We start from the raw sequence: 24476 nt of genomic DNA, 5'->3' as shown, positions 1-24476 counted from the left end.
ACCGATGAACCTATCCCCCACCTACTTAGGATTGGGGACGGAATTGAGATGTATAAGTGTCTTCTCCTGCCAGTTTTTCTAAAACTTGTTTTGTACCCATTCAAAGATACAATCACCGGAGGAGAGGAGCTGGACGTGACGCACAGCCTGGCCACAGATCATGAAGCACGTGTGACCTCGACCAAAGGTGGAGTCGCAGAGCAACGAGACGCGGGACGAGGCACCACTCTCAAACTCGGCAGATGAAGGAATGAAGGGCTGCCTTGAAGCCCTCGATTTGCTGACCCACTCGTGCCTGAAGTCCCCGTCCCTTTTGAGCCCGACTGATGGGCCTGCCTGCTCGTCGTCCTTTGCTCCTTTGGTCTCTTGGTGTGTTCAAAGATCTGATCCCACTCCGCCCTCTCTTCCCTCGATTATTCAACAACATCACCCTTTTCGCATAACTTTTGACTTAGAAAAGAAGAGCAGCATTTAGATAGAATAGGGTTTTGCCACGGAAGAAGAAAGACACGCAGGTGCCCAGCATGAGGCACCCCTAAGAAGATCAGTTAGGAAACAGGACTGTGATCTAACAGCAGAGGACTGATCGCACCCTGCAACGCGTAAGGAAGAATCCGAGCTGGACCTATAGCTCCACTGCCGGTGCTCAACAGCGCCAACGAAAGAAGACGGACTCTGTTAAAAAAGACATTGTGACGAAGACCCCCCTTCCTGAACTTTCTGCCCACCCCTTGACTAATTGCTTGTATCGAACTGAATTCCTCCCTCAACCATTTTGTATTGCTTTCAAAAATGTTTCATCGGTCACTCATGTATTTAGTTTTCCAAAAGTCTCTTATAGCACTGACAAGACCCGAAGGTATCAGAGCACTTTTTACTGTATTTTGATGTCACCGGAGAGAAAGTCAGAACCTGATTCTATAATGTGTCGGAACCTTTTTCTTGATTGACCCCGACTAAGTATTATGCCGATCTCTAGACTTGTATGAATAACCCAACAAATGTAAAATCATATGTACCGCATTCCGCCAATCGTATCGACTGTATAGAAATGAACTAGCTTATGTAAAAAAAAGCGGCGACTGTTGAAAATGGCAATGTATATGCACATAAGCGGCATTCATTTGTGTTCACTGTACCCCTTGTTGTAAGCAGAACGGATATCGCTAAACACTGACTGTGTTATCCCGCCAGCATAGACCCATGCACGCACGTACACGACAGCCATTTTAGGCACCATGGCCTCTCTGCCCGTTTGTTCCCGGCACCCCTCCCCGCGCGCACTGCTCATGCATCAGCCATAAGACCCTCTCCCTCTGCGTGACCCTGCCCTAGAAGTAACCCTCCTGCTTGACCCACACCCCCATTTCCTCCCAAGAACACCCTTCCCCTCAGCTGACGACCCCCCCAGCTGCACTTGGCCTTTTCGACCCGGTCCCAAGTCCTAAGACCAAGCCTCGTGGATGTACACCCCCCCTTTTTCCTGCCCAGCATAACAAAACCGTGATACACCAGCCGAAGTGCCCGATCTTATCGCCTGCCCAACCTTTGATCTGATCATCCCCTCCTGCCCTCGTGTCCTGTAGGAATGTCCGGCTGAGAGATCACAATCTCTTGTTACATTCAGGAGGGGAGGATGACATCTGAGCGACTGGTATGGGAATAGGCCTGAAGCTGGGATTCCAAGCATGCCTTTTCCTACTTCAAAGCGTCTTTATTGTAATAAGGAATGTTTGTGTCTCATAAACATGTGTATAAAAGACGAAGCCTCAGAGAAACTGGGGAGGAGCACCTCCAGTGGTGGTAGGAAGGAGAGAGCACCTCCTGAAGACACTATGCGAGTGTCCGAAATGACAGGCTCTCCTCATGAGAAATAAAACTCTTTTCTTGTTTTCCTGCTTCCAGCGCCCGTCTCTTTATTTGGTAATTGTTCAAGATGGGAACTAAGAGGCGTCCTGCGCCGCAGCCTGGGCATCAGGTGCGTTATGGGCTGACTTTTCCACACCACTTCTTAAATACCGAATCTGTAAAATTCGGTATTTAAGAAGTGGTAAATAAGAATTACCTACATCGGGCCCTATATCCCATAAGGCTCCTTTGGAGGATTGTAACATTTCAGTTCGAAACGCAGCCGATTTTCCGGGCTTTTAATACAGTCTAATACGAAAAAGTATGTTGCTTTGCAACATCTAGGTATTTAAACACATCCGGGGTTTAGCCACGCCCAAACCCGGCATGGGAACAGCCATACCTTCGTTTACATCGTCGTCCGTGCACGCCACGGTAAGCTTCATTTCCAACCGTTCACCCAGAGTTTATTTCACGATTTGTCTGCGTGGGCACTTTTTTAAACCGTTAAGCGCAGTCACGGCATTCTTGCCCACTTCAGTGTTTTTTTCGTTCTTCACCCGCCATTAGTCTACCGCCCCCAACCCGCTGTTGTTTACACACAACCACGGGTTCGCACACCAATTTGAGGCACATTAACGTTCACGTTGCACTGTTTTATCACAGCTTTTGACTACTGTCAACCATGGGGTTGAGTATCGACTTGTGATACATTTCTCAACGTTCACGCTACACATTTTTTAATGTTTACGGGGCACTGTCTTTTCACAGCACTTGATTAAAGTTAGTTTATGAGCACTTTTTGCCCCATAGAGGCTCTTATGAACTCTCCATCTGTGTTACGAGTCGCTAGTGAATATTCTTTTGCACATTACTGTGAGTACAATTATTGTTTTCTTTGTTGACAGAAAATACATCCCCAGAAGAAGGCATTTATGATATGCGAAATGCATTGGGATTGTTTGAGTGCATCATTTGAATTTGGAGGACCATGTAAAAGCTGAATATATCGTTGTGAATATAACAAGATGGATTAAATACAAGCATTTTCCAAAACAAACATTCTTCATTTATTTTCTCACATTTATTGGTGAAACCTTTATATAAGGACAATTCAGGAGCCCGGGGGATACTTCCCAGTCTTGGGGAGTGCCACCTCAGTTCGAGCTGGTACTAGGCCATATGTGCTTTTATGACAATGTATTCCTTAAACCTGAGGTTGTTGTCCAGGGTGAATCCAAATGACATACCATTCAGTTACAGTTTATATCCGTGTTAAAAAATTATGCCATGTGTGACATGACCACAGCTTCTCAGTGCAGATGATGGTAGTAGACAGAAACTCAGTCTGAGTTTTTAGAAAAGTCAGGTCTCCAGCTGTTCCTAAACATTGTTTCAATTGAACACTGTAGGAGTTGGTAGGGAAGAGAGTTCCAAAGTTTATAGGGGAGACATTGGAAAGTCCATCCTCCCTGTCTGACTCTACCGAGCTTAGGAAGGGTAGTTAGTCTTTGCCTAGAGGATTTCAGCTCTTTGGCAGGGGCATTGGGCTGGGTCAGATATGTTGGGGTTTGAAGCTGTCAGGGTTCATGTAAATTCAGGGTTGTACTGTTTCCTGTTTGTTGTTTTTGGCAAATAACAGGAATTCGGTCATAATTGAGTTGAGCATCATATAGGTGGTGCGCACACAGGTGTGTAAGATGTGCAGGCTGTGTTTCAGGCATTGAATATCTGAAGCAGAGGAGATGTTCAAGAACAATTGTGTATGATAGGCATATTGATTAATTTTGCTGTTGTAATCTGTGAGCAGAGCACCAAGCTGCTCCATTTAGAGGATGAAATTATTTACAACAAGGGGTGGTGATGGACAGAGTCTCTGAATTAAGCAGAGTACTCTCACCCAGTCAAGAGATCAGGGCTAGATCCAACACCGTTTTTTAGCTCATTGCACCATCCCAGTTTCAGAACCTGGCTGTATGCAAATTAGTCTGTCCCTGGCCCAGTGCATCATGGGAACAGGGCAGACCAGACTACAAAAGCCAATTCTTACACTGGGAAGGAAACAAGCTTCCGGGGACCGGTTTCTGGCATTACAGCCGTCTTCGGCCCGGCTTGCTTGAATCCTGATGGTGCAATGAGCAAGGGACTCACATCTGAGTATACCCTTCCACGCTTAGGGTGGACAAAATTATTTACAACAAGGGGTGGTGATGGACAGAGTCTCTGAATTAAGCAGAGTACTCTCACCCAGTCAAGAGATCAGGGCTAGATCCAACACCGTTTTTTAGCTCATTGCACCATCCCAGTTTCAGAACCTGGCTGTATGCAAATTAGTCTGTCCCTGGCCCAGTGCATCATGGGAACAGGGCAGACCAGACTACAAAAGCCAATTCTTACACTGGGAAGGAAACAAGCTTCCGGGGACCGGTTTCTGGCATTACAGCCGTCTTCGGCCCGGCTTGCTTGAATCCTGATGGTGCAATGAGCAAGGGACTCACATCTGAGTATACCCTTCCACGCTTAGGGTGGACAAAATTATTTACAACAAGGGGTGGTGATGGACAGAGTCTCTGAATTAAGCAGAGTACTCTCACCCAGTCAAGAGATCAGGGCTAGATCCAACACCGTTTTTTAGCTCATTGCACCATCCCAGTTTCAGAACCTGGCTGTATGCAAATTAGTCTGTCCCTGGCCCAGTGCATCATGGGAACAGGGCAGACCAGACTACAAAAGCCAATTCTTACACTGGGAAGGAAACAAGCTTCCGGGGACCGGTTTCTGGCATTACAGCCGTCTTCAGCCCGGCTTGCTTGAATCCTGATGGTGCAATGAGCAAGGGACTCACATCTGAGTATACCCTTCCACGCTTAGGGTGGACAAAATTATTTACAACAAGGGGTGGTGATGGACAGAGTCTCTGAATTAAGCAGAGTACTCTCACCCAGTCAAGAGATCAGGGCTAGATCCAACACCGTTTTTTAGCTCATTGCACCATCCCAGTTTCAGAACCTGGCTGTATGCAAATTAGTCTGTCCCTGGCCCAGTGCATCATGGGAACAGGGCAGACCAGACTACAAAAGCCAATTCTTACACTGGGAAGGAAACAAGCTTCCGGGGACCGGTTTCTGGCATTACAGCCGTCTTCGGCCCGGCTTGCTTGAATCCTGATGGTGCAATGAGCAAGGGACTCACATCTGAGTATACCCTTCCACGCTTAGGGTGGACAAAATTATTTACAACAAGGGGTGGTGATGGACAGAGTCTCTGAATTAAGCAGAGTACTCTCACCCAGTCAAGAGTTCAGGGCTAGATCCAACACCGTTTTTTAGCTCATTGCACCATCCCAGTTTCAGAACCTGGCTGTATGCAAATTAGTCTGTCCCTGGCCCAGTGCATCATGGGAACAGGGCAGACCAGACTACAAAAGCCAATTCTTACACTGGGAAGGAAACAAGCTTCCGGGGAACCGGTTTCTGGCATTACAGCCGTCTTCGGCCCGGCTTGCTTGAATCCTGATGGTGCAATGAGCAAGGGACTCACATCTGAGTATACCCTTCCACGCTTAGGGTGGACAAAATTATTTACAACAAGGGGTGGTGATGGACAGAGTCTCTGAATTAAGCAGAGTACTCTCACCCAGTCAAGAGATCAGGGCTAGATCCAACACCGTTTTTTAGCTCATTGCACCATCCCAGTTTCAGAACCTGGCTGTATGCAAATTAGTCTGTCCCTGGCCCAGTGCATCATGGGAACAGGGCAGACCAGACTACAAAAGCCAATTCTTACACTGGGAAGGAAACAAGCTTCCGGGGACCGGTTTCTGGCATTACAGCCGTCTTCGGCCCGGCTTGCTTGAATCCTGATGGTGCAATGAGCAAGGGACTCACATCTGAGTATACCCTTCCACGCTTAGGGTGGACAAAATTATTTACAACAAGGGGTGGTGATGGACAGAGTCTCTGAATTAAGCAGAGTACTCTCACCCAGTCAAGAGATCAGGGCTAGATCCAACACCGTTTTTTAGCTCATTGCACCATCCCAGTTTCAGAACCTGGCTGTATGCAAATTAGTCTGTCCCTGGCCCAGTGCATCATGGGAACAGGGCAGACCAGACTACAAAAGCCAATTCTTACACTGGGAAGGAAACAAGCTTCCGGGGAACGGTTTCTGGCATTACAGCCGTCTTCGGCCCGGCTTGCTTGAATCCTGATGGTGCAATGAGCAAGGGACTCACATCTGAGTATACCCTTCCACGCTAAGGGTGGACAAAATTATTTACAACAAAGGGTGGTGATGGACAGAGTCTCTGAATTAAGCAGAGTACTCTCACCCAGTCAAGAGATCAGGGCTAGATCCAACACCGTTTTTTAGCTCATTGCACCATCCCAGTTTCAGAACCTGGCTGTATGCAAATTAGTCTGTCCCTGGCCCAGTGCATCATGGGAACAGGGCAGACCAGACTACAAAAGCCAATTCTTACACTGGGAAGGAAACAAGCTTCCGGGGACCGGTTTCTGGCAATACAGCCGTCTTAGAGGATGGAGATGATAGGGGACTGTATGGAATCCTTGGGGCCTTTGCAGGTGATAAGCAACTTTTGGGACCTGGAGGTGCCTATGTGAATAAAATGGTGCATATCATATATGCATATATCATCTGCGGTATTTGAGGAGGTATCTGCCTAATGCAAAGGCAGCTAAAGGCCAGTAATTAGCTACCTTATTATTGACAGCAAGACTTGCTATTCATTTATGCATCTGCACAGTTCATATTGTCCTATGTGGACGAATAATTAGCCTCTTGCAGCTACTCGACTTTTAAACTTAAGGGTCACAAGGGATCTGTTGCAAGTGCCAAGAAGTTTCTGTCTTAAAATTCCAACTGGATTATGATACTCAGGAAGCATAGATGTAAGAATGACTGGAGAAGGGTGAGCTTTCTCTTATAGTTGCTAACTTTCTAGTGAAAATAAGTGACAGCATTTGAATTTTCAGGGAATCTTCTGACAATTATTTCCTTTGCATGACATGTGTTGCATGGCGGTCTTGAGACGACCAACCAGGCTCAATGAGCAATAAACTCTGGCAGCTAGTTAATCATCTGTGTTTAGCACACTCTGAGAACAGACTTTTGGGAATTTGGATGTGAGCTTAGTGCTTGTGAAAGGCGACAGATCTGGGCCACTAGAGACTGAAGGATTCCACAGCATCCTTCCACTGAGGACTAGTGTGCCCAATGATGCCCAGGAGGAGTATTTTTATTTTTGATTAAGTTGTATTGATTGTGAATACACATTAAAGGCCATACAGTTTGCCGCATCATATTGTATCACAATAGAAATACATGGCGCATTATATTATAAACAGTTCAACCATCATTTACATTTGGGCACAGGGTTCGGAGGGTGGGGTATTTAATAGAGTGGACTGCGGTATGTTGCTCATTACATGAATAGACAACACAGGATTAAGCAAGTAGGCGCACCTTGACTGTCTTGCTTCAATATAATATGATTGGGGATTTCCCTTTTTCTAATCAGCTTCCAGTCCATGTCGGCCGAGCTGGGGTAGTTGCCGATCTCTCTAGGTAGGTTTAGTTGCCTGGTACGGCTGAATGTACCCTCAGTCGTGTTAGGTGTAACTATATTGCATTCACCCAGTGTGTGAAAGGGGCCTAGATGTCTTCGGGTCTGGATGCTGGGGACATTAACTCCCAAAAGGCTGATAGCTGTTCTTGACAGTAAGTGATATCATGAATCCAGGAGTCCATTAAGGGGGCCGTGATAGTGCCCCAGTGAATGGGAATTTTACGTTTGGCCAGTAGAAGCATCATAGCAGAAGGGGCTATTTTAACATGTCCCAATAGGTCCACAAGTGGTGAGCATCCGGATTAGGTCAGATGACCTCGTGTATTACATTATAGACCCTGTCCCAGTAGTTAGCAATAGGGGGGCACTGCCACTCTAGGTGCAGAAATGTAATCTGTGGCTGTTTGCATCTCCAACAGTTTGCAGCAGGTCGAAGCCCCTTTCAAAGCATCTATCTGCAGGGAGGTGCGGTAGATGTGATGGAGGAATTTAAAGTGAATTAGTTGTAGCTAGTAGTATGTGAAAGGAGCATGAGCTCGTAGCAGAAATGGGTCCACTGTTCATCAGTGGGGGGAGGATCTAATTCAGTGTGCCAGTGGGCTAGTGCCTTGGCTGTGGTTACTGGTGAGGTGTGTTGTGGTGTAGATGCGTGTTCTAAGTTTCTGGGGCGACGGGTTGGTCAGCACGTGGCCGAGCGGTGAAAGGACGGGGTGGGGAAGGAGGCGTGTATCGGCGCACAAGGAGCCCTGATTTGGTAACATAAGAGCAGGTCTGACGTTGATGGGAGGGACACCCCTGTCCCGGTCGGAGTGGTTAAGAAATTATTGTCTGGATATAGATCTGTGAAGGTAGTGAGACCGTGACAGCGAGCTCGGAACGTGGACCCGCTGTCGTGCAAAGGGGGAACGAAGAGGGTTAAATGCCTGCGGGATCGATGGGACGTAGAGTGTCAGAAATTTTTGGCTCGTCTGCACAGTCGCTCTCATGCTCATCTCAAAGTCTCCACCGTGCTCATTTCACCTCTGGGTTGTCTGTAGGCTTGATAGATAGCAACTTGCAGTGGGGTGAGTGCAGCCCTGTTTTTTAGGTCTCGCCTGTCGATGCGCATGCGCATCGAGCAAGGCGAGAGTATTGGCACTTATCCGCTCTTTATCCACACTGCAAGGAATCGTGGCGATTCCTTGCAGTGCACGATAAATTTAAGCTCAATGCGCATGCGCATTGAGCTTAAATGCGCGTGCACATGCCCCCAGCCGCCTACTCTCTCTCTCAGCATTCCCACAACTCCGCCCCCTCACTACTTGATTGCACGGCCGCTAGGCCGTGCCTCCCCTACTCTCCTCCCCCCTCCTCCTCTCCTCCCATGCCTGCCTGCCTGCCTCAACTCTCCGCCTCCCGATCTTTTCCTAGCTCCTGATCTTCTCCTGCCGGGGTTCCGATTTCCCTTGCACCCCCGATCGTCCCCTGATTTCCTCTTGTCTCTGCCCTCGCCGGATCCTCGGTTTCCTACTTCCTGGCTCCCTTTTCCCGGCTTCCTGGTTGCGCCTCACCGAACCCGGGGCATCTCCCGGGCGTTGCACCCTCCGGTCGGCGGAGCCTGAAAGTGAAACCACCCGGGCTCTTCCTCCTGACGCTGCTTTCGGTTCTGAAGGAACACGTGTGCAGACTACAGATGAAAGCCATCTGCCCCGCGCCCCCTCCCCCTAGCACCCCCAGCCCGAGGCAGCTTCCCCTGCACAGACCTGCTCTCGGAGGTTCAATTATCGATCCTGTTTCCGGTGCCTTTGTGTGTCTCCGAAAGTGGGAATTGTACTGAACGTGAGAAAAACACACACAGCTACTGCTGCCTTGGAAGACTGCCAAAAGGGCGCTGACGCTGGCCACAAACTTGTTTGTTTTTGTTTTTACAAAGTACTTGTCGCGTAAGTATTGACGCCTCCACAGGTTATTTTGTTCAGTGTTAACTTTGTGTACCAATCACCGTTAGTGCCCCTATCTTTCGCGTCGGCATCTTATTTATTGACCGTCCTTCCATTCTACAATGCCACTAACTGCATTTAGTGCTCTGGCGAAATGGCCAACTCGATTCGGATGTACATCAGCGTAATTCTTCTTTTTACTGCTTACTGAGATTAATCTATTTTGCCCTTTCCCTCTGCTAAATTGTAAGGTGGTGAATGTTTACTGTTCAACCCCAACATTGTTTTCATTAAGGCCAACCCAGAATTTGTTACAAAGGTATCCGTAAATAAACCAGTGGTTTGTGCTGGCACATTACGTAGTGAGTTTTTATTTCGATACATTTTGGTGTTATAGCACGTGTGCCTAAATAATAGCAATTTCCTTTTGCTTGCATTGGTGTAGTGCCCTTTCGGTGTTTGATGTATCCCTGAAGCACACACTTTTCACGTGGTTCTGAAGTTAATATTACAAACCTGAGTACTATCAATTTTGTAGAGCAAGTATCTCAACTTCTCCCAGAACATTCTACCGTTACCGTAACCCATCCTTCTCCCTCTCAATACTCTGGTAAACCCCCTTGATACATTTCAAACACACGTTTTGGTATCAGCCACCAGTCAGCCTTCCTCCTCAGGGCCTCCACACCATTGTTGCTGCGTAGCAGGATCGGTACAGCGCTGCCACCTCACCTCTCAATGCTGTAGGTCAGGGCGCAAGGTGCGTGTCCCAGCGGCCACTCCAGCATTCAGCACCTCCTCGCCTCACCGCCTCGGTCTGCCTCTCACCTTCGCCGGCATCAGGCCTCCGCCCGCATCCCATAACTGCCATCTTGGGAGCGTAGTGCACCACAGGAAGGTTAAGGCGATCTCGCCCTCCAGACTTCTCCCCCAGGACTGCCGCCTCTGCAGTTTTCCGCTGTGAGTCTGCACGCCGAATCGCCTCCCAGCCGCTCACAAACAGAGTGCACATCTCCCGTTGCCGCAGCCGGTGGAAGTCTCCCCCGCAGTGCGCTGCCGTCATTTTAGATGCGCAGCGCCCAGTGCTCAATCGGGTGATTTTGCTGCACTTACACCCTTGTAACAGCACCAATGGGCCCCAGCAGCAGTCCAGCTCATGCACCAGGATTTCCGCAACCAGTTTTGCAGTAAGGGGCCACCTTACAATCGCCAACCCCTCACCCTCAACCCCTCACCCTCACTCACTCACCCTCAACCCCTCACCCTCACTCACCCACCCTCAACCCCTCACCCTCACTCACTCACCCTCAACCCCTCACTCTCACTCACTCACCCTCACTCACCCTCAACCCCTCCCCCTCGACCCCTCCCCCTCAACCCCTCACCCTCACCCTCACTCACCCTCAACCCCTCACTCACCCTCAACACCTCACTCACCCTCAACACCTCACTCACCCTCAACTCCTCACTCACCCTCACCCTCACTCACCCTCAACACCTCACCCTCACACAGTGCAATAGGTCTCAGAGGATTTTTAGTTAAAGCTTTTACAATTGTTTATTGCTTTTTTGATTTGTAATTCTTTAGCATTGGCTACAAAAAATAAAAATGCAAAAGATTTACAACAAAAAACCCATAAACAATTCTAAACGCACTAACTCTAATGCTGCGAGACCTATTGCATTTCTAATGCTTGTTTTCTATGGCAATGTGGGGTTAAAGTGAAGTCGGCCCGGATATAGGCAAAAGTGCAAATATTGGGCTAGCACACAGAGGGCATATCATGTGAAGTGTGGTGCACCTAGGCCTCCCTGTGTTAGTGGCAGCATCAAGAGCTCCCAAGAGATGCAAAGTTGTTCGCTCGCCCACACAATGGCCACCATATAGGACTGAAGGTTCTTGAAGAATGCGTAGCTTAGTGTCAGGGGTATGCTTGCAAATACATTTAATTTAGCAGCGACAATGTTCTCAAGGAACTCATTTTTAAATAAATTAATTAGTTATAGCAGCAATTAATATATCCTGCTCGACTGAAGCAAAACAAAACAGATATAGAATAAAGCCTTAGCTTAATAAAGCATACACAAATTTATACAGGTTGAAGCATTTTAGCCCACTGGACAACAGATACTTTTTGTACTCCCTTCAGCCGAAGTGAGAGTATTTATTTTAGCATAACAGTTTTTTCCTACAAAAAAAGGCATAATGTACAATATATACAATTGCATAAGTGAATTGTGAATCCCAGTAAAATAACCATAACCAAACGTGTGAAGTATAGAAGGGTGCAATTGAAAAACTGTAGTGGTGGTTATTGGTAATTAAAAGAGGAGCCAATAGAGATGTAATGCAATCTATTCTTTGGAGACAACTATATGGATCGTCGAGGTTTCTCTCTTTATAATAGCCGATGACGTTTCTACCCTCTCACGGTATGAGGTCTCTTCAGGACAAGGATTCGGGGGACTAAAGAAAGGACAATTTTCAGTATGGTAAAAAAAGGAGTGAGACCGGTTGGCCAAGGGACAAAATATCGAGCAGGCTTACCAAGTTACTAATTCTGGGTGCCTGAGTAGTAAATTTCTTCTGGTATAATGCAGGGTACTTCCCCCAATATGGGTGCTTAGTTCCTATCAAAGAACAAGGTTGGAGTACAAATTACCACCTGCATGGTTTATAGAGGTGCTCATGGGAAGGAGGTGACGGTGCACAGGGGTTTGGCTTTTCAGAGTCCTCGTGGTCTTAAGGAACTAGCAAACACTTCCATACACAGACTGCCTAGCTGTTTTACTAGGGTATCGTATTTCTAATACATCAGCCACTTCACCCTTGAACTCTAGATTTTGAGGCAATTGAATACTTTACGAGTAATCCAGTGAAGGTAAAAGCTGGTGATATCAATATGGCTAGTAAATAGCCTTTGAAAAACTGATGAACAGTCTAGAGAAACTCATCAAATATTCATCCCTTTGGCATATACTCTACCTCCAATGTTAAAGGAATTGAGGAATTCATGCTGTCAAATGCTAGATGAAAGTCAACATGCAGGGCACAAGCAATGAAGTGGAGTGCCGATAGTGACTGAGGCAATCGGTGAGACTCCACCAAATATCCAACCCTTGGGTCTACTAGATGCCTCTGCTGATATCTCATGTGCTTGTCGAGAATGTGTGTGCATAGTGGATGTATATATACATGTGTTGTAGTGAGACTCCGTGTGTAGTTTGAGTATAGTTACCTTGACAATTGGGATCCATTTTGGATGTCCCATGGTTTAATGTATCACAAGATGGAGGGTGGAAGCAGCTGGTAATATATTGCCTGCGTTCCTATGACTAGATGGTAGAGACTCCGACACTGAGGTAAGGATGGAGAGAGGGCTACCTTTCTGTTTTGTCTGTTGCTCATTAATACTTCAGGTCAACGCTGATGGCAAGCAGGTGCAGAGGTCTCTCACTTCATTGTAGTTTTGAATACTCGTGCTTGGAGCCAGCATCATCAACAGCTGCTGTGAGAGTCATCACCTTTGACAGAGTCTGTGTCCACACTGCAGCCATACCCTGGCATGCCATGCTACGACTTTATTGTTAACTGAGAGGCAAGACTTTCTCTGCAAACCTGGTTCTGCTGCCGTGTGACTGGGAAGAACAACCACTGATCCCAGCCTTGCATACCACAATTCTGACATGGCTCATGGGGTGGGACCATCTCTAACACCCTTTTCTCACTGCTGTAGAACTCTCATATGTGACAGAAAAAAGCCCGGGACAAGGGCTACAACACTGAACAGAGCTTTTTACAAGAAAAACACTGGCATGGACAACATCTTATTGTGTCTTTTTGTTGAATGTTACGTTCTGAGTACTTTCCTCTGACACTACCTCCCTGACAATCTGTGGCTGCTCACCCCCCCTACTGTGATAACCAAGTATGGAAAGGGTGTACCTTTCCCAGTTTGAGGTACTACCGTAGGATGGATCCCTGGACACCAGTTCTAACCAACCCCAGACTCTCTGGTCATGGCATGGTGTCTCCTGTCTGCCTGGTATCCCCCCTGAAGAGAATCCGACAATTTACCTGCCTGCTTGAGCATAGAGACTTCTCCATAGTCTTCCAAAGACCCAAGATTATTCCACGACCAATAGACACCGTTAAGGGTCTAACGTTTTGGACAGATTGCCTTAATTCCTGGTCATGCCCCCATAGGTTTCTGTTGTCTATATTTTTTGTATGCAAGGTGAATGCATACAGGTGTAGTATGAAAGAGAATTTTTATGAGGAGATATTCATTTTGGGTGAATGGTGAGAGATGAGAGAGAATATATTTGCAACCAATATTATCTTTTACTGTACAATGTTTTCTAAGGTTACAAATTATTTATATTTTTTCTACTATATCTAAATTAGCATTAATTCAACTACACATGTATATTTGGTGATTTGTCGTGTCAACCTGTACTCTCGATCCACTTTGATGATTTATAAATGGATTAATATCGGATTTCAACTCTGAAAATTGTTGGATGAAGTAAGTGATTGTCAAGAAACCACAGCACCCCTTTGTTATCAGGGATCAAAGGGGAAGGGTTGTCTTGACATGGGGAAATATTTGTTTTATAGAGAAAAAATGTAATGTGCGGTTGCAGCATAACATTAGTTTTAAACTGGTGGATCGTCCTCAGCTGCACAATCCACTAGTTTAGGATTCGGCATTCATGTATGATTTGAAGAATTATGGTATTCCCAAAAAAAAGATATCTTATGGAAATCATAGACGTAAGTCACTGAGCGGTAAAATGTTTTTTTTCTATTGCACGTCAGGCCATGAGTGGATTAGTTTGATGCTGAGATCTTTTCGCAGATTAATCTTGTCTGGTGGACGCTGCCATCTTCTCTTTAATCATAGGTTGACAAAATGGGAGCCCCCCTTTAGGATCGTTAAATGTACCTCACGCTATTTACAGTGATGCAAAGCTGCAAGCTTGCATTGTGTTCCATCGAGGAAATATCTAAATAAAAACAAAAATTGTATGGCTGGCGCCCTTTAAATTTGCTTTCATGAAAGAGAAAGCTTTCATAATTTTTCCATGCGTTAAACTTTCCTATCTCCTTCCATTCTCGCTGTTCAGGACAGAAGCTGTGATTGTGTATCTCAAATCCACATTACTGTGAAAAGCCCAGACTGTAGCCCCATTACCAAGCATGTCCATTTCATTTCAGGATCATTGCCACGACACAAATGCAGGCCCCTGATGCCAGGAAGTCCTTCCCCTGTTTCGATGAACCTGCCATGAAGGCCACATTCAATATCACTCTGATCCACATGCCGCAATTCGTGGCGCTGTCAAATATGCCGAATATCAGTAAGTGCAACTACCTTTGGCGAAAGTACACACTTGACTACAACGGAATGTTTTCAAACACTTTTTTTCCTTTCTCCACTCCACTACTCCTAAACAAGTGTTTGCGTTTCATAGATATAGTATCGGATTGGATAAGAGGGGAATGCAATTAAGTAGACAGCCAAGAGTCTGTTTTTATTCCTTCTGAAGGCACTGTTTGCGTGACCTCATTATCAAAATGTTCCCTTTGTTCTACTGCTTGCTGTGTGACGCAGGTCCTTACAACAAGTGGTCCAGTTAATTGCCTTATGTGCGGTAACTGCTGTTACTCCTCAAGTGTCACACATGAGAAAGGCAGTGAAGAGGAAACAGCAGCGAAGATTAAACATATTGTGCTCCCACACTAAAACATCATGTGAATGCATTCTTTCAGGGTCCTTTTCTTCTTCTTTGAAGAATCACTTCATATTTTAAAAGAATGTTTCGCCCCTGTTAAAGGAGTAGTGACATTGCATGGCAGGAAGGCCTTTCAAAGCGAAGGGAACTATAATTATTTGTGTGTCTATATAAATATATATAAGCACACACACATGCGCGTCCCCACAATGCACTGATTATTATCTTGTATATTACATCACTCATGACATGGTCAGTGACATCACTCTTGACATCACTGATGACATCTCAAATGCCATCACTCATGACATCAGTAATACCATCATCCAGTGACTGTGAGTGATTTTTTAAAAAGTTTATGAGTGTTAAATATATATACACCAAGGTGTATTGGTGAATCAGTGGGTTTATGAGTGGCTGTATGGATGACTCAGTGGGTGTGTGACTGACAGTATAAGTGAGTGGTTAGGTGGCTCAGTTAAAGTATGGGTGAGTGACTGGTTGTGTGCATGTGTGTATCGGACTGTCAGTTAATGTCTAAGTGGGTGTATATGTGTGTTAGTGGGTACCTGAATGGCTATATAGGTGAATGATTGGTAGTCTAACTGGTTGTCTGGGTGTGTGTGTTTGTCGGTGAAGGAGTGTGTGACTGCCTGTATAGATCAGTGAGTGGTTGAGTCAGTGGCTGGATGGGGTACTGTTGCATGTGTGAAAAGTCCAATGAGTGAGTGATTGTTTGTATGGCTCTGTCAGCGATTCAGGGCAAGTGTCGGTATGTGTGAGTAACTGACTATGTGAAAGGCAGTATACGTGAGTGACTGGGTATATGAGTGACTGTATGTGTGAGTGAGTGAATGTGAGAGTGGCTATTTAGATGAGTGCATGCTTCTCTCAGTGACTCTATAGATTAGTGAGTATGTGTTCCTATTTGTATGAGTAAGTAAGTCAGTGGTTGCGTAACTATTTGGGTGAGTAAGTGGCTGTATGATTGACTGTATCGGTGTGTGAGTAGTTCTTTGGGTGACTCACTCTGTGTGTCAGTGCCTGTATGAGGGGATATGTCAATGGCTAAATTAGTGAGTGAGTGGGTTCATGAGTGGCAGTATGGGTGAGCGAGTGGATGTGTGTATAGATCAATGAATCATTGAGTCGGTGTGTAAGTACTGGTATGGCTCTGTGAACGGGTTTGTAAATGGTTGTGTGGGAGAGGCAGTGCGTAAAAGATTCGACAGTGGTGTGAGTGGGTGCATCAGAGATGCTGTGGATGATGTAATCAAAGATGTCATCATTGATGTCATTTAAGATGTCATGAGGGGTGTCACTGTCCATGTCATGAGTGATGTAATATATGAGGTCACAAGCAGTGCATTGCCGGGGCGCAAGTTATATTTACCTCAACTAACTATAACAGCTGAATTTCTCTGGTTTTGTACGAGTGAAATGTCAGATTAACTATAACGTCCCTCAAACCTTTGTTTTTTCCGTGAATATCTAAGGTTTTTTAAATGCTAATTTCTAACTATAACGTCCCTGAAACCTGTATTTTTTCAGCTAATTTCTAAGGTTTTTTAACTCGCAGTCACGTTTTCAGAGTGGTCGAGAAAGGGTTCTGGGTATCCGGTCAGCTTTCAGGAGTAAAGTGGACTTCATCCCCCAACCAGTAGTGCACCAGGAGACGCATTTGCAGATGGTGGACAAATGGGGCATGGCCTCCGAAGAGCTCTTAGCAATCCCACTGTGTGGGACTTACTGGAGGTAATATGAGTGGTAGTTGACCTCCAAGGACATCCTTCCGGATCAACTACCCCTCCCATTACCTCCAGTAAGTCCCACACAGCACAATGGCTGAGTTTTGATAGGCAGGCCATGCCCCCTTTGTCCACCACTCTGCAAACATGCTTCCTGGTGCACTCTTGGTTGGGGATGATTCTCCTTCACTGCTAGGGGTCCTTGGGAGCCAATTAGCCTACCTGTTACCTCTGGTAAGTCCCACACAGTGTGATTGCTGAGAGGTACTTTGCAGCCACACCCCCTTTCTCCACCACTCTGCAAACACACCTCCTGGTGAGCTCTTGGTTGGGGATGAAGTCCCTTTGTCTCTTGGAGGTCCCTGGGAGCCAACTAGCCCTCCTGTTACCTCCAGTCAATCCCATACAGCTGATTGCTGAGAGGTGGTCCGAGGCCACTCCCCCTTTCTCCAGCCCTCGCAAACACACCTCCTGGTGCACTGCTGCTTAGGGTATGAAGTTCACTTTAGCCCTGAGGCCCTCAGGAAACAATGGGACCTCATCCCTCACCAGCAGTGCGTTTGCAGAGTGTTGTAAAAAGTAGCGATGGGGACTTCATCCCCCAACCAAGAGCGCACCGGGAAGAGCATTTGCAGAGTAGTGGACAAAGGGAGCAGGCACTCCTGCGAGTTGCCGGTACGTATCTATTTTTTAAATTTAGGACAAGAACGGGAGCTGTGTGTCCCCCCTTCCTTTGGCAATTTTGGGCCCCAGAGACCCCATCTCTTGGGGCCTTGCCCATTTTTATATTTTTATTTCATTAAAAAGAAAGGGACCCCCCTCCTGAGGCCGATTTAAGGCCCTCCTTAATTTAAGGCCCTCCTCACGGTCCTCCTCCTGAAGGCCCTCCTCAAGGCCCTCCTCTCATTTAAGGCCCTCCTCAAGGCCCTTTCGGCCCAGAGGACCCCATCCCCCAGGGCTTGGCAATTTCTTGTTTTAAAAAATATTTATTATAAAGGAAGGTGGCCCACCCCGGGGCCTGGCCCTATATAGAAAAAGGGAGCGGGCTGAGTGGCCCCCTGTTGGGCCATTTTTGTCCCATGGACCCCAACCCTCAGAGCTTGGCCTGTCGGTCGGGACTGCGGGGTAGCCTCAAGGCCCCTGTGGTCGGGACAGCGGGGTAGCCTCTAGGCCACCGCGGTCCCTGCCTGTTCCCTGCCTAATGCGGAAGCCGGCATTGCTTTTGGGCAGAGGAGGCTGCTAACATGCAGCCCCCTTGCCCAAAAGCAATTCTGCTTCGCTTTATGGAAGCAAGAGCATTTTCTGTTCTCTCACTTCCGTGAAGCGAAGCAGAGTTTGCTATGGCATGGCGGGAGCACTCCTGCCTTGCCACAACAAATATTCCCGGGGTGGGAACTCCAGGACATTGCTGGAGCCGGCCCTGGGGGATGTCGGTCCCCAGGGCCATGGCGGGCTTCTGGAGGGACGCCTGGTGCACCCTACTCATTTTCTTTTTAGTCCTGGGGAGGTGGTGGTCCCTGGGGCCGGGGACCACAACAGACCCCACATTTACTTAATTTGTGTCCCGGGTAGGTAGTGATCTCTGGGGCTGCAGGGGGCCCACGTGGCTCCCCCAAATTTAATGAACATAGCCCCGGGAGGCAGCTGGGGCCTGCGTGGGCCCCCGCATCATTATTTCTCATTGCCCCTGGGATCTGGCCCACCCGGGGGCTTAAAGAAAACAAAGTGCAGGAGACCGCACTTTGTTTTTAAACAAAAGTTTCTGCAGGCTCCGCAAAAAAAAATCCTTTTTTGAACAGGCCTAAGCGGTAAGAGTGTTTGTACCCTGAACCCTTTTCTTGTGTTTTGTCAGTTCTTTTAACCCTTTTTTCTTGTGACTCTGTTCAACCGAGTCAGATCGCAGGTTCCAGACATGCATATTTGTGAAATGTTTACATTTCTCAAGAACTACTGGATGGATTCACACCAATTAACAAAACATGTGCTTTCTGAACCACAAGCAATTTTTTTGCCAAATTTGGTGTAATTCTGTTCAGCAGTTCGGGCTGTAGCCGTGCCTTAAGTTTCCTATGGAAATGAACATGGGGAAAACCCATTTGTGAACCCTTAATTTTCTCAGCCCCCGCTTGATGAATAACCCCGAAATGATTAGTTTTTAAAATTTCTCGAAGATTTATCAAACAGCGGCAAAGATATTGGCAAAAGAAAACACGCTTTTTTAATAGAAACACGGTCCTAATTATAACTACCTTATGGCGACCGCCAGTAGGTAATATGTATAAAAATACATATATGTATTTTATCTTTAAATGTTTGTGTGCAGCGTATATAGCAAGTCATATGGTCTAATAAAGGCTGAGTGGATTGTAAATGGGACCAGAACTTCCAGATGGCAATATAGAACTATATTACATACTTTACCTCTCATGTTTTTTTACTTTATATATTTTCTTGGGAAGTAATTCACTTGAATATGCTGTTTAAAAAGAATACAGTGCAGCTCACAAGTAACAATTTACATATTTTGCTTTTGTTTACCTTTCATGAATACATTGTTGATCAAAAACAATGGACAGGGTGAGGTCCATTGCATTTATGGCATCCTCTGCTGGCAGACTACACAAGATTGTCATGAATTTACCACGTAATTTGAACATTTCGCAAAAAATGCAGTTTCTAGGTCAAATGGACCAAAAGAATACTGCTAGAGAAGAAGTACCTTGCAATTTACATTTTTTCTTCATCCTGGTGCGTTCTAAGTTGGGGGATTAAATCCCCTTGAATCCTGAAGGTCCCAGGGCGAAAACTAGCTCACCAGGTACCTGCAGTACGGGTAAGGTAGAGATAACACCTTGCTACATGTCAGGTGTAAATATGTCATTGTGCTTATGTAGGATACTGTGCATGTTTACAGAGTCCGTTTTACAAAACCATCCTTTGCACTTTCAGAGAGATGATGCTCACTGTTGCACTCATGCTTCATGTTGAGCAGCGTGTCTCTCCTTCACGTCCATCCGAGAGGAAGCCACACAGACTCAGAGTAAAGAGGTGACGGTGCAAGTGAACATACATATTTTGTGTACTTTGTGCTTTGCCGACCATATCGCCAAAACCCAAAAGGATAAGTCTTAGCCCATGTCCAGGATTTCTAGTGTTGGGTCAGGTCAAACGTATTACATTTGTAAATGGTTGTTCAAATTATCTTTTCTTTAGGCACAACCCCGACGATCATTGATTCTGTCACGTGGCATGTCACTAGATTTGAAGAAACCCCAAAAATGTCCACCTACCTCCTGGCTTTCATAGTATGCGACTTCGATAAGATTGAGCGAACCGAGAACAAAGTACAGGTACAAACGTATTTCTGAGCGCAGACTCCTCAAATAATGGAAACTCTTCCAATCATCTAGTAAATGTTTCTTGTGTTTGATTTCAGATCCGGATATGGGCTCGCAAGAAAGCCATTGAGGAAGGTCAAGGAGCTTATGCCTTAAATATTACAGGACCAATTCTCAGCTTTTATGAAAAATACTACCAACTCCCTTATCCACTGCCGAAGTCAGGTCAGTTAATGAATCTTGATTTACATTTAGGAGATTATAAAAAAGATGCGTTTATTGATTGCACTTCTCCCTTTGCGTAAAGCACTTGGCAATAAGTCTGAGATTTCCAGGTTAGGTTAGATACTGTTGCACGATGAAGGCTTCAAACGATCTTTTCACAATGAGAACCTTAGTTTGTCTAGGTCTGTTCTTTATCTGAAAAGACTCAGGACCTTACTTAGGGTTTGTCAGACAGGGTACTCGGTCACGAACATGGTGGATGTCCGATCTGCCGAATAAGGAAGGCTAAAATGTATCTTGCGTATGCACAACTTGAATAACCATATGTCTGTTAGTCACTGTAACATCAAGTTTCAAGTCCTCGGCTTTCTTTTTACAAACTATGACATTTACATGCCCAGTTGCTGTCGTGTGTTACCTTTTGTTACCTCAGCACCAAGAGACCTTATGGTGAACGTGCGCTGTAGAAAATAAATAGCCTAAAACAAATAAAAATATGGAAAATAATGGGAAAGGGTGGCATGACTCTAATGCATGCAAGGACATTGGCCTCCTTACACCCAGTTTGTTTGTAAAACTCGGCCAAAACTGGAGTCCAGAGGGCTCTTGACATACTTGGGTTCCTGTGCCAGTGCACCGTCTGCTCAATGTAAAGCTACCTACCTGAGAAAGGGCACATCAAAGGAGTTTTCATGTGCTTCAAATATCAATCATTGTGGGGTGAAGGAATTCTAGATTCATATGCTGGCATCATGCTACAAGATATTAGCTGGATCTGGAAAGTGCATCTTGGTCACAGGTGAAGTCACTGCAGGTTTACCTGTGGCTGGTGATGTCAACTGTATGCCCACAATGCACCAGTACATGACCACCAACTTCCCATTCTTTTTTTCTGCTAATGACACCAATGGAGGAGGAGACAAGGTTTCAGAATGGGCTAATGAGAGGCAGTGGGAAGAACGAAGGTGAACAACAAAGGTCAGAAGGAAACTTGGGGCCCCCCATCATATATAAAACAAAGCTATCACGTTATTAACGGGTGACACAACAAGTCACGTTATTAACGGGTGACACAACGAGCGCACATTTGCTGACAATGCAATCTTAATTAAAATGAAAAAACATGAGGAGAATGACAATGCCAACGACTTGGGTGTAGAATTCATTATGTCAGAACGTGCTGTCACTATGTAGATCCTTTGGAACAAATGAAGAAAACAATGTAGCTTTAAGGAATATCAGTGTGTTACAGAATAGGGAAGCCTCTAGGACAGGAGCGTCTTCTCAGAAGAAACTGTAGAGGAGTCAAGGATGCACACAAAGGCAGAGTGGAGAGAAAAGTGGTGAGTCAAGAGACAGCTCTTTCATGGCAGACCTAGGGTAAGGAGCCAGAGGCCAACATACTCTGTCCCTTCTAGAATGATGCCCCACCCCCTCTAGACTATTCTACTCCAGGCAGGGACACCTGAGGGATAATTCACAGGTAACTGAGGCAATGTCCTCCTGCAAGTGGGTGCAAGGAATAGTAACAGATGACTGAAATAATTCAGAAACGAACAAATATCCTGACAAAAAATGATATGATGATATGTAATTAATATAGCAGAATTAAAGAGTCTCAGGAGAGGAGAGGGATCATGACATTTACTTGGTGCACTTCCTTATTCTAAAGTTGGATATGATATTAAAACAAATGCTATACTTAAGGCAATTATGTAGCTATGCAAAGAAACTAAGATTCAAGATGACAACATTACAGAACTTAATCTCAATGCTGGAGCACATAGCATAGTTGGCAACCCTAAATCTGAAGTACTGCCATTCATACAGTATGAATCAAGGGTGTTTACAAAATGTGTAGCTCTGTTGGCAGCACATCTACAGCAACATGTGTTTGCACATTGGCATGATGAGCTGGGAATGGTAATTAATTTATACAATGTGTTATTTATGCAAAATAGTATAAACAAAGTGATTAAATTACTTTACCAACAAGGCTTCAAGGTCAAGCTAAAGAAGTTATCTCCAAGCTTACCCAACAATAAAACGTTACTGGGAGCAAAGATGGATGCCAGGAGAGCAATTGCCATCCATTCGCAAAGAGAATAATGGCAATCAGGACTACATTCAACTTCCATATTAGTCTTAGACAGTGACAAAGAAGATGAAGCTCTCGAGCATGCTGGCATCATGCTTGCATGTGATTCTACCGGAGAGACTCATCAACCAGTGATGTGAAATTATATTTCTGTCTCCGGCCACATTTGTATGTTAACAGTCCTGGAAACTCTGCCTCTGCTAAAAAGTGTCTTCCCTCAGACTGTGTAATACCAACCGGGTAGGCATTGAGGGATTACGCAATGGCATGGTTGATAGCATTATGCTTACACCTAATTCCACATGCTCACATACACATGATGTCTGTTCAGGAGTGGCTCACAAGCTTGAGATATGAATATCACTAGTCATATGTGTACATTACCACAAACTGTAAAATACCACCCATTGCACCACACAGGTCCTCTCTCGTTACTGTTGGAGGTAGAATTATTGCTAGCTCTACAGGCGGTTTTTGCATTACTGCTAGCAAAGTTGATTAGAGGAAGAACAACAAGCATTGGCAATGTCACTAGGTCTTGCCTTTTGACTTTGCTAATGCAGATCAATTGTCTTTGCAAATGCATTTTGCCGATGTTTTTCTGCATTGACAAAAAGAAAAAAATGGTCATAACCTATGCTGAAAGACATTGCCAAAAAAACGAAAACAACGTAATGATGTATATTTGTGCATGTGTCATCACGCATGTGCATGCATTTGTCATGGTACTGGAGTATGATGATGCATATGAGTGTGATGGACCGGGTGTTATTAAATCGAAAACATCGGGTGTAATCATCATACAAACCCTGCCCCTGGCCGTGTGGACCTTTTTTCATCGACGTGGAGAGAGTCCTAGGAGCAATCATTTATATGAATGTTCATAAACAGTGGCTACCTTTTAAACTCCAGAAGAAAGAATATAGAGAATTGTAGTGAGTTTTGGAGGATTTATTAACACATTTTGTTACATCAAAGTAATTAATTAATTAAGTATTCAATTCAAGCATTGTTATTACAGGTTTAAATTGTCCAGGAGCTGAAATTTCAAGATAAGTAAAAAAGAGCATTAATTAGAATTATGCAAAGAATACAAAATATGCAACAGGTGTTCCATTAAGGAAACCCCTGATCTAAATTAAGTCGGTATGGGCAGATAAACGGCATTTGGATAGGTAGAGTGAGGTGTCAGCTTCAGAAAACCAAAAGAAGGTCTCTGATTAGAGAAAATAAATGCCTAGGCCTCAATCCTTGGCACTTGGGAAGCAGAAATCAGAGGAGGTGAAGGGTCTTAGCAGTTTAAAGTCAGCAAGCATCTCCTCACCAGTCTAAGGAACACACACTATTATAATTGTTCAACACAGCATTAGATTGCAACATTACCACTTATTCTCACTCTCTAGAACCAATCATATTACTTCAGACTCTGGGAGTAGGTTAATTCCCTTCTTTCTCAGGGCAACAGAATGGTCAATTCATGGCTATTTCCTTGAGTTGCTACACTGGACAGACTGTGGGGTACAGTCAGCTTTTCCTATGAGCCGCTCTCCAAACCTTTCCTCTTCTCCTCTTTTCGATGAGAACCCCCCTATCAGTCATCTAGAACATAAAAAAAACTATTCACAATCTGGCAGCAGGCAATCTGGCAGCAGGCATCTGCAATGGAAAAACAGATAAAGTGCAAAACAAATAAACAAGATGTGAAGGCCTCTTACCTTAAAAGTGTAAAAGTCGCCATCCAAGATGACAGTAGAAATTAGGATAAAGTTAAGCTCCATAGCTTGCTAACTTGGGTGCTGCTCATAATGGCTAAATTTGGTCACCTACTACAAATTATATGATTAATTTGCAGATTGTATTTAATTATGCAAATCAATTTTTTGTAACAAATGTGTTTCATTATGGAAATGTAAAATTAGTCTTCCCCAATTGCATAAATCACTATGCAGCAGTTGGGCGTAGTGATCGAGTAAA

General features: G+C 45.2%; 1 protein-coding gene across 4 annotated transcripts in view; it reads left to right on the top strand.

Annotated features, from left to right (window-relative positions):
- The window catches only part of LOC144824122 (aminopeptidase Ey-like), an 836887-nt gene that overhangs the window by 349643 nt on the left and 462768 nt on the right, over window positions 1-24476 (top strand). For all 4 annotated transcript variants that reach the window (XM_078683237.1, XM_078683239.1, XM_078683235.1 and 1 more), the window contains exons 3-5: window positions 14576-14718; window positions 20055-20191; window positions 20278-20404. In XM_078683237.1, the coding sequence (XP_078539363.1) occupies window positions 14576-14718; window positions 20055-20191; window positions 20278-20404 (407 nt within the window). The remainder of the gene's footprint in view (window positions 1-14575; window positions 14719-20054; window positions 20192-20277; window positions 20405-24476) is intronic.

Source organism: Lissotriton helveticus, chromosome 3_1 (assembly GCF_964261635.1).
Source record: "Lissotriton helveticus chromosome 3_1, aLisHel1.1, whole genome shotgun sequence".
Lineage (NCBI taxonomy): Eukaryota > Metazoa > Chordata > Amphibia > Caudata > Salamandridae > Lissotriton > Lissotriton helveticus.
Note: the sequence above shows the minus strand (reverse complement) of the source record. Positions and strands in the feature narration are given on the sequence as shown.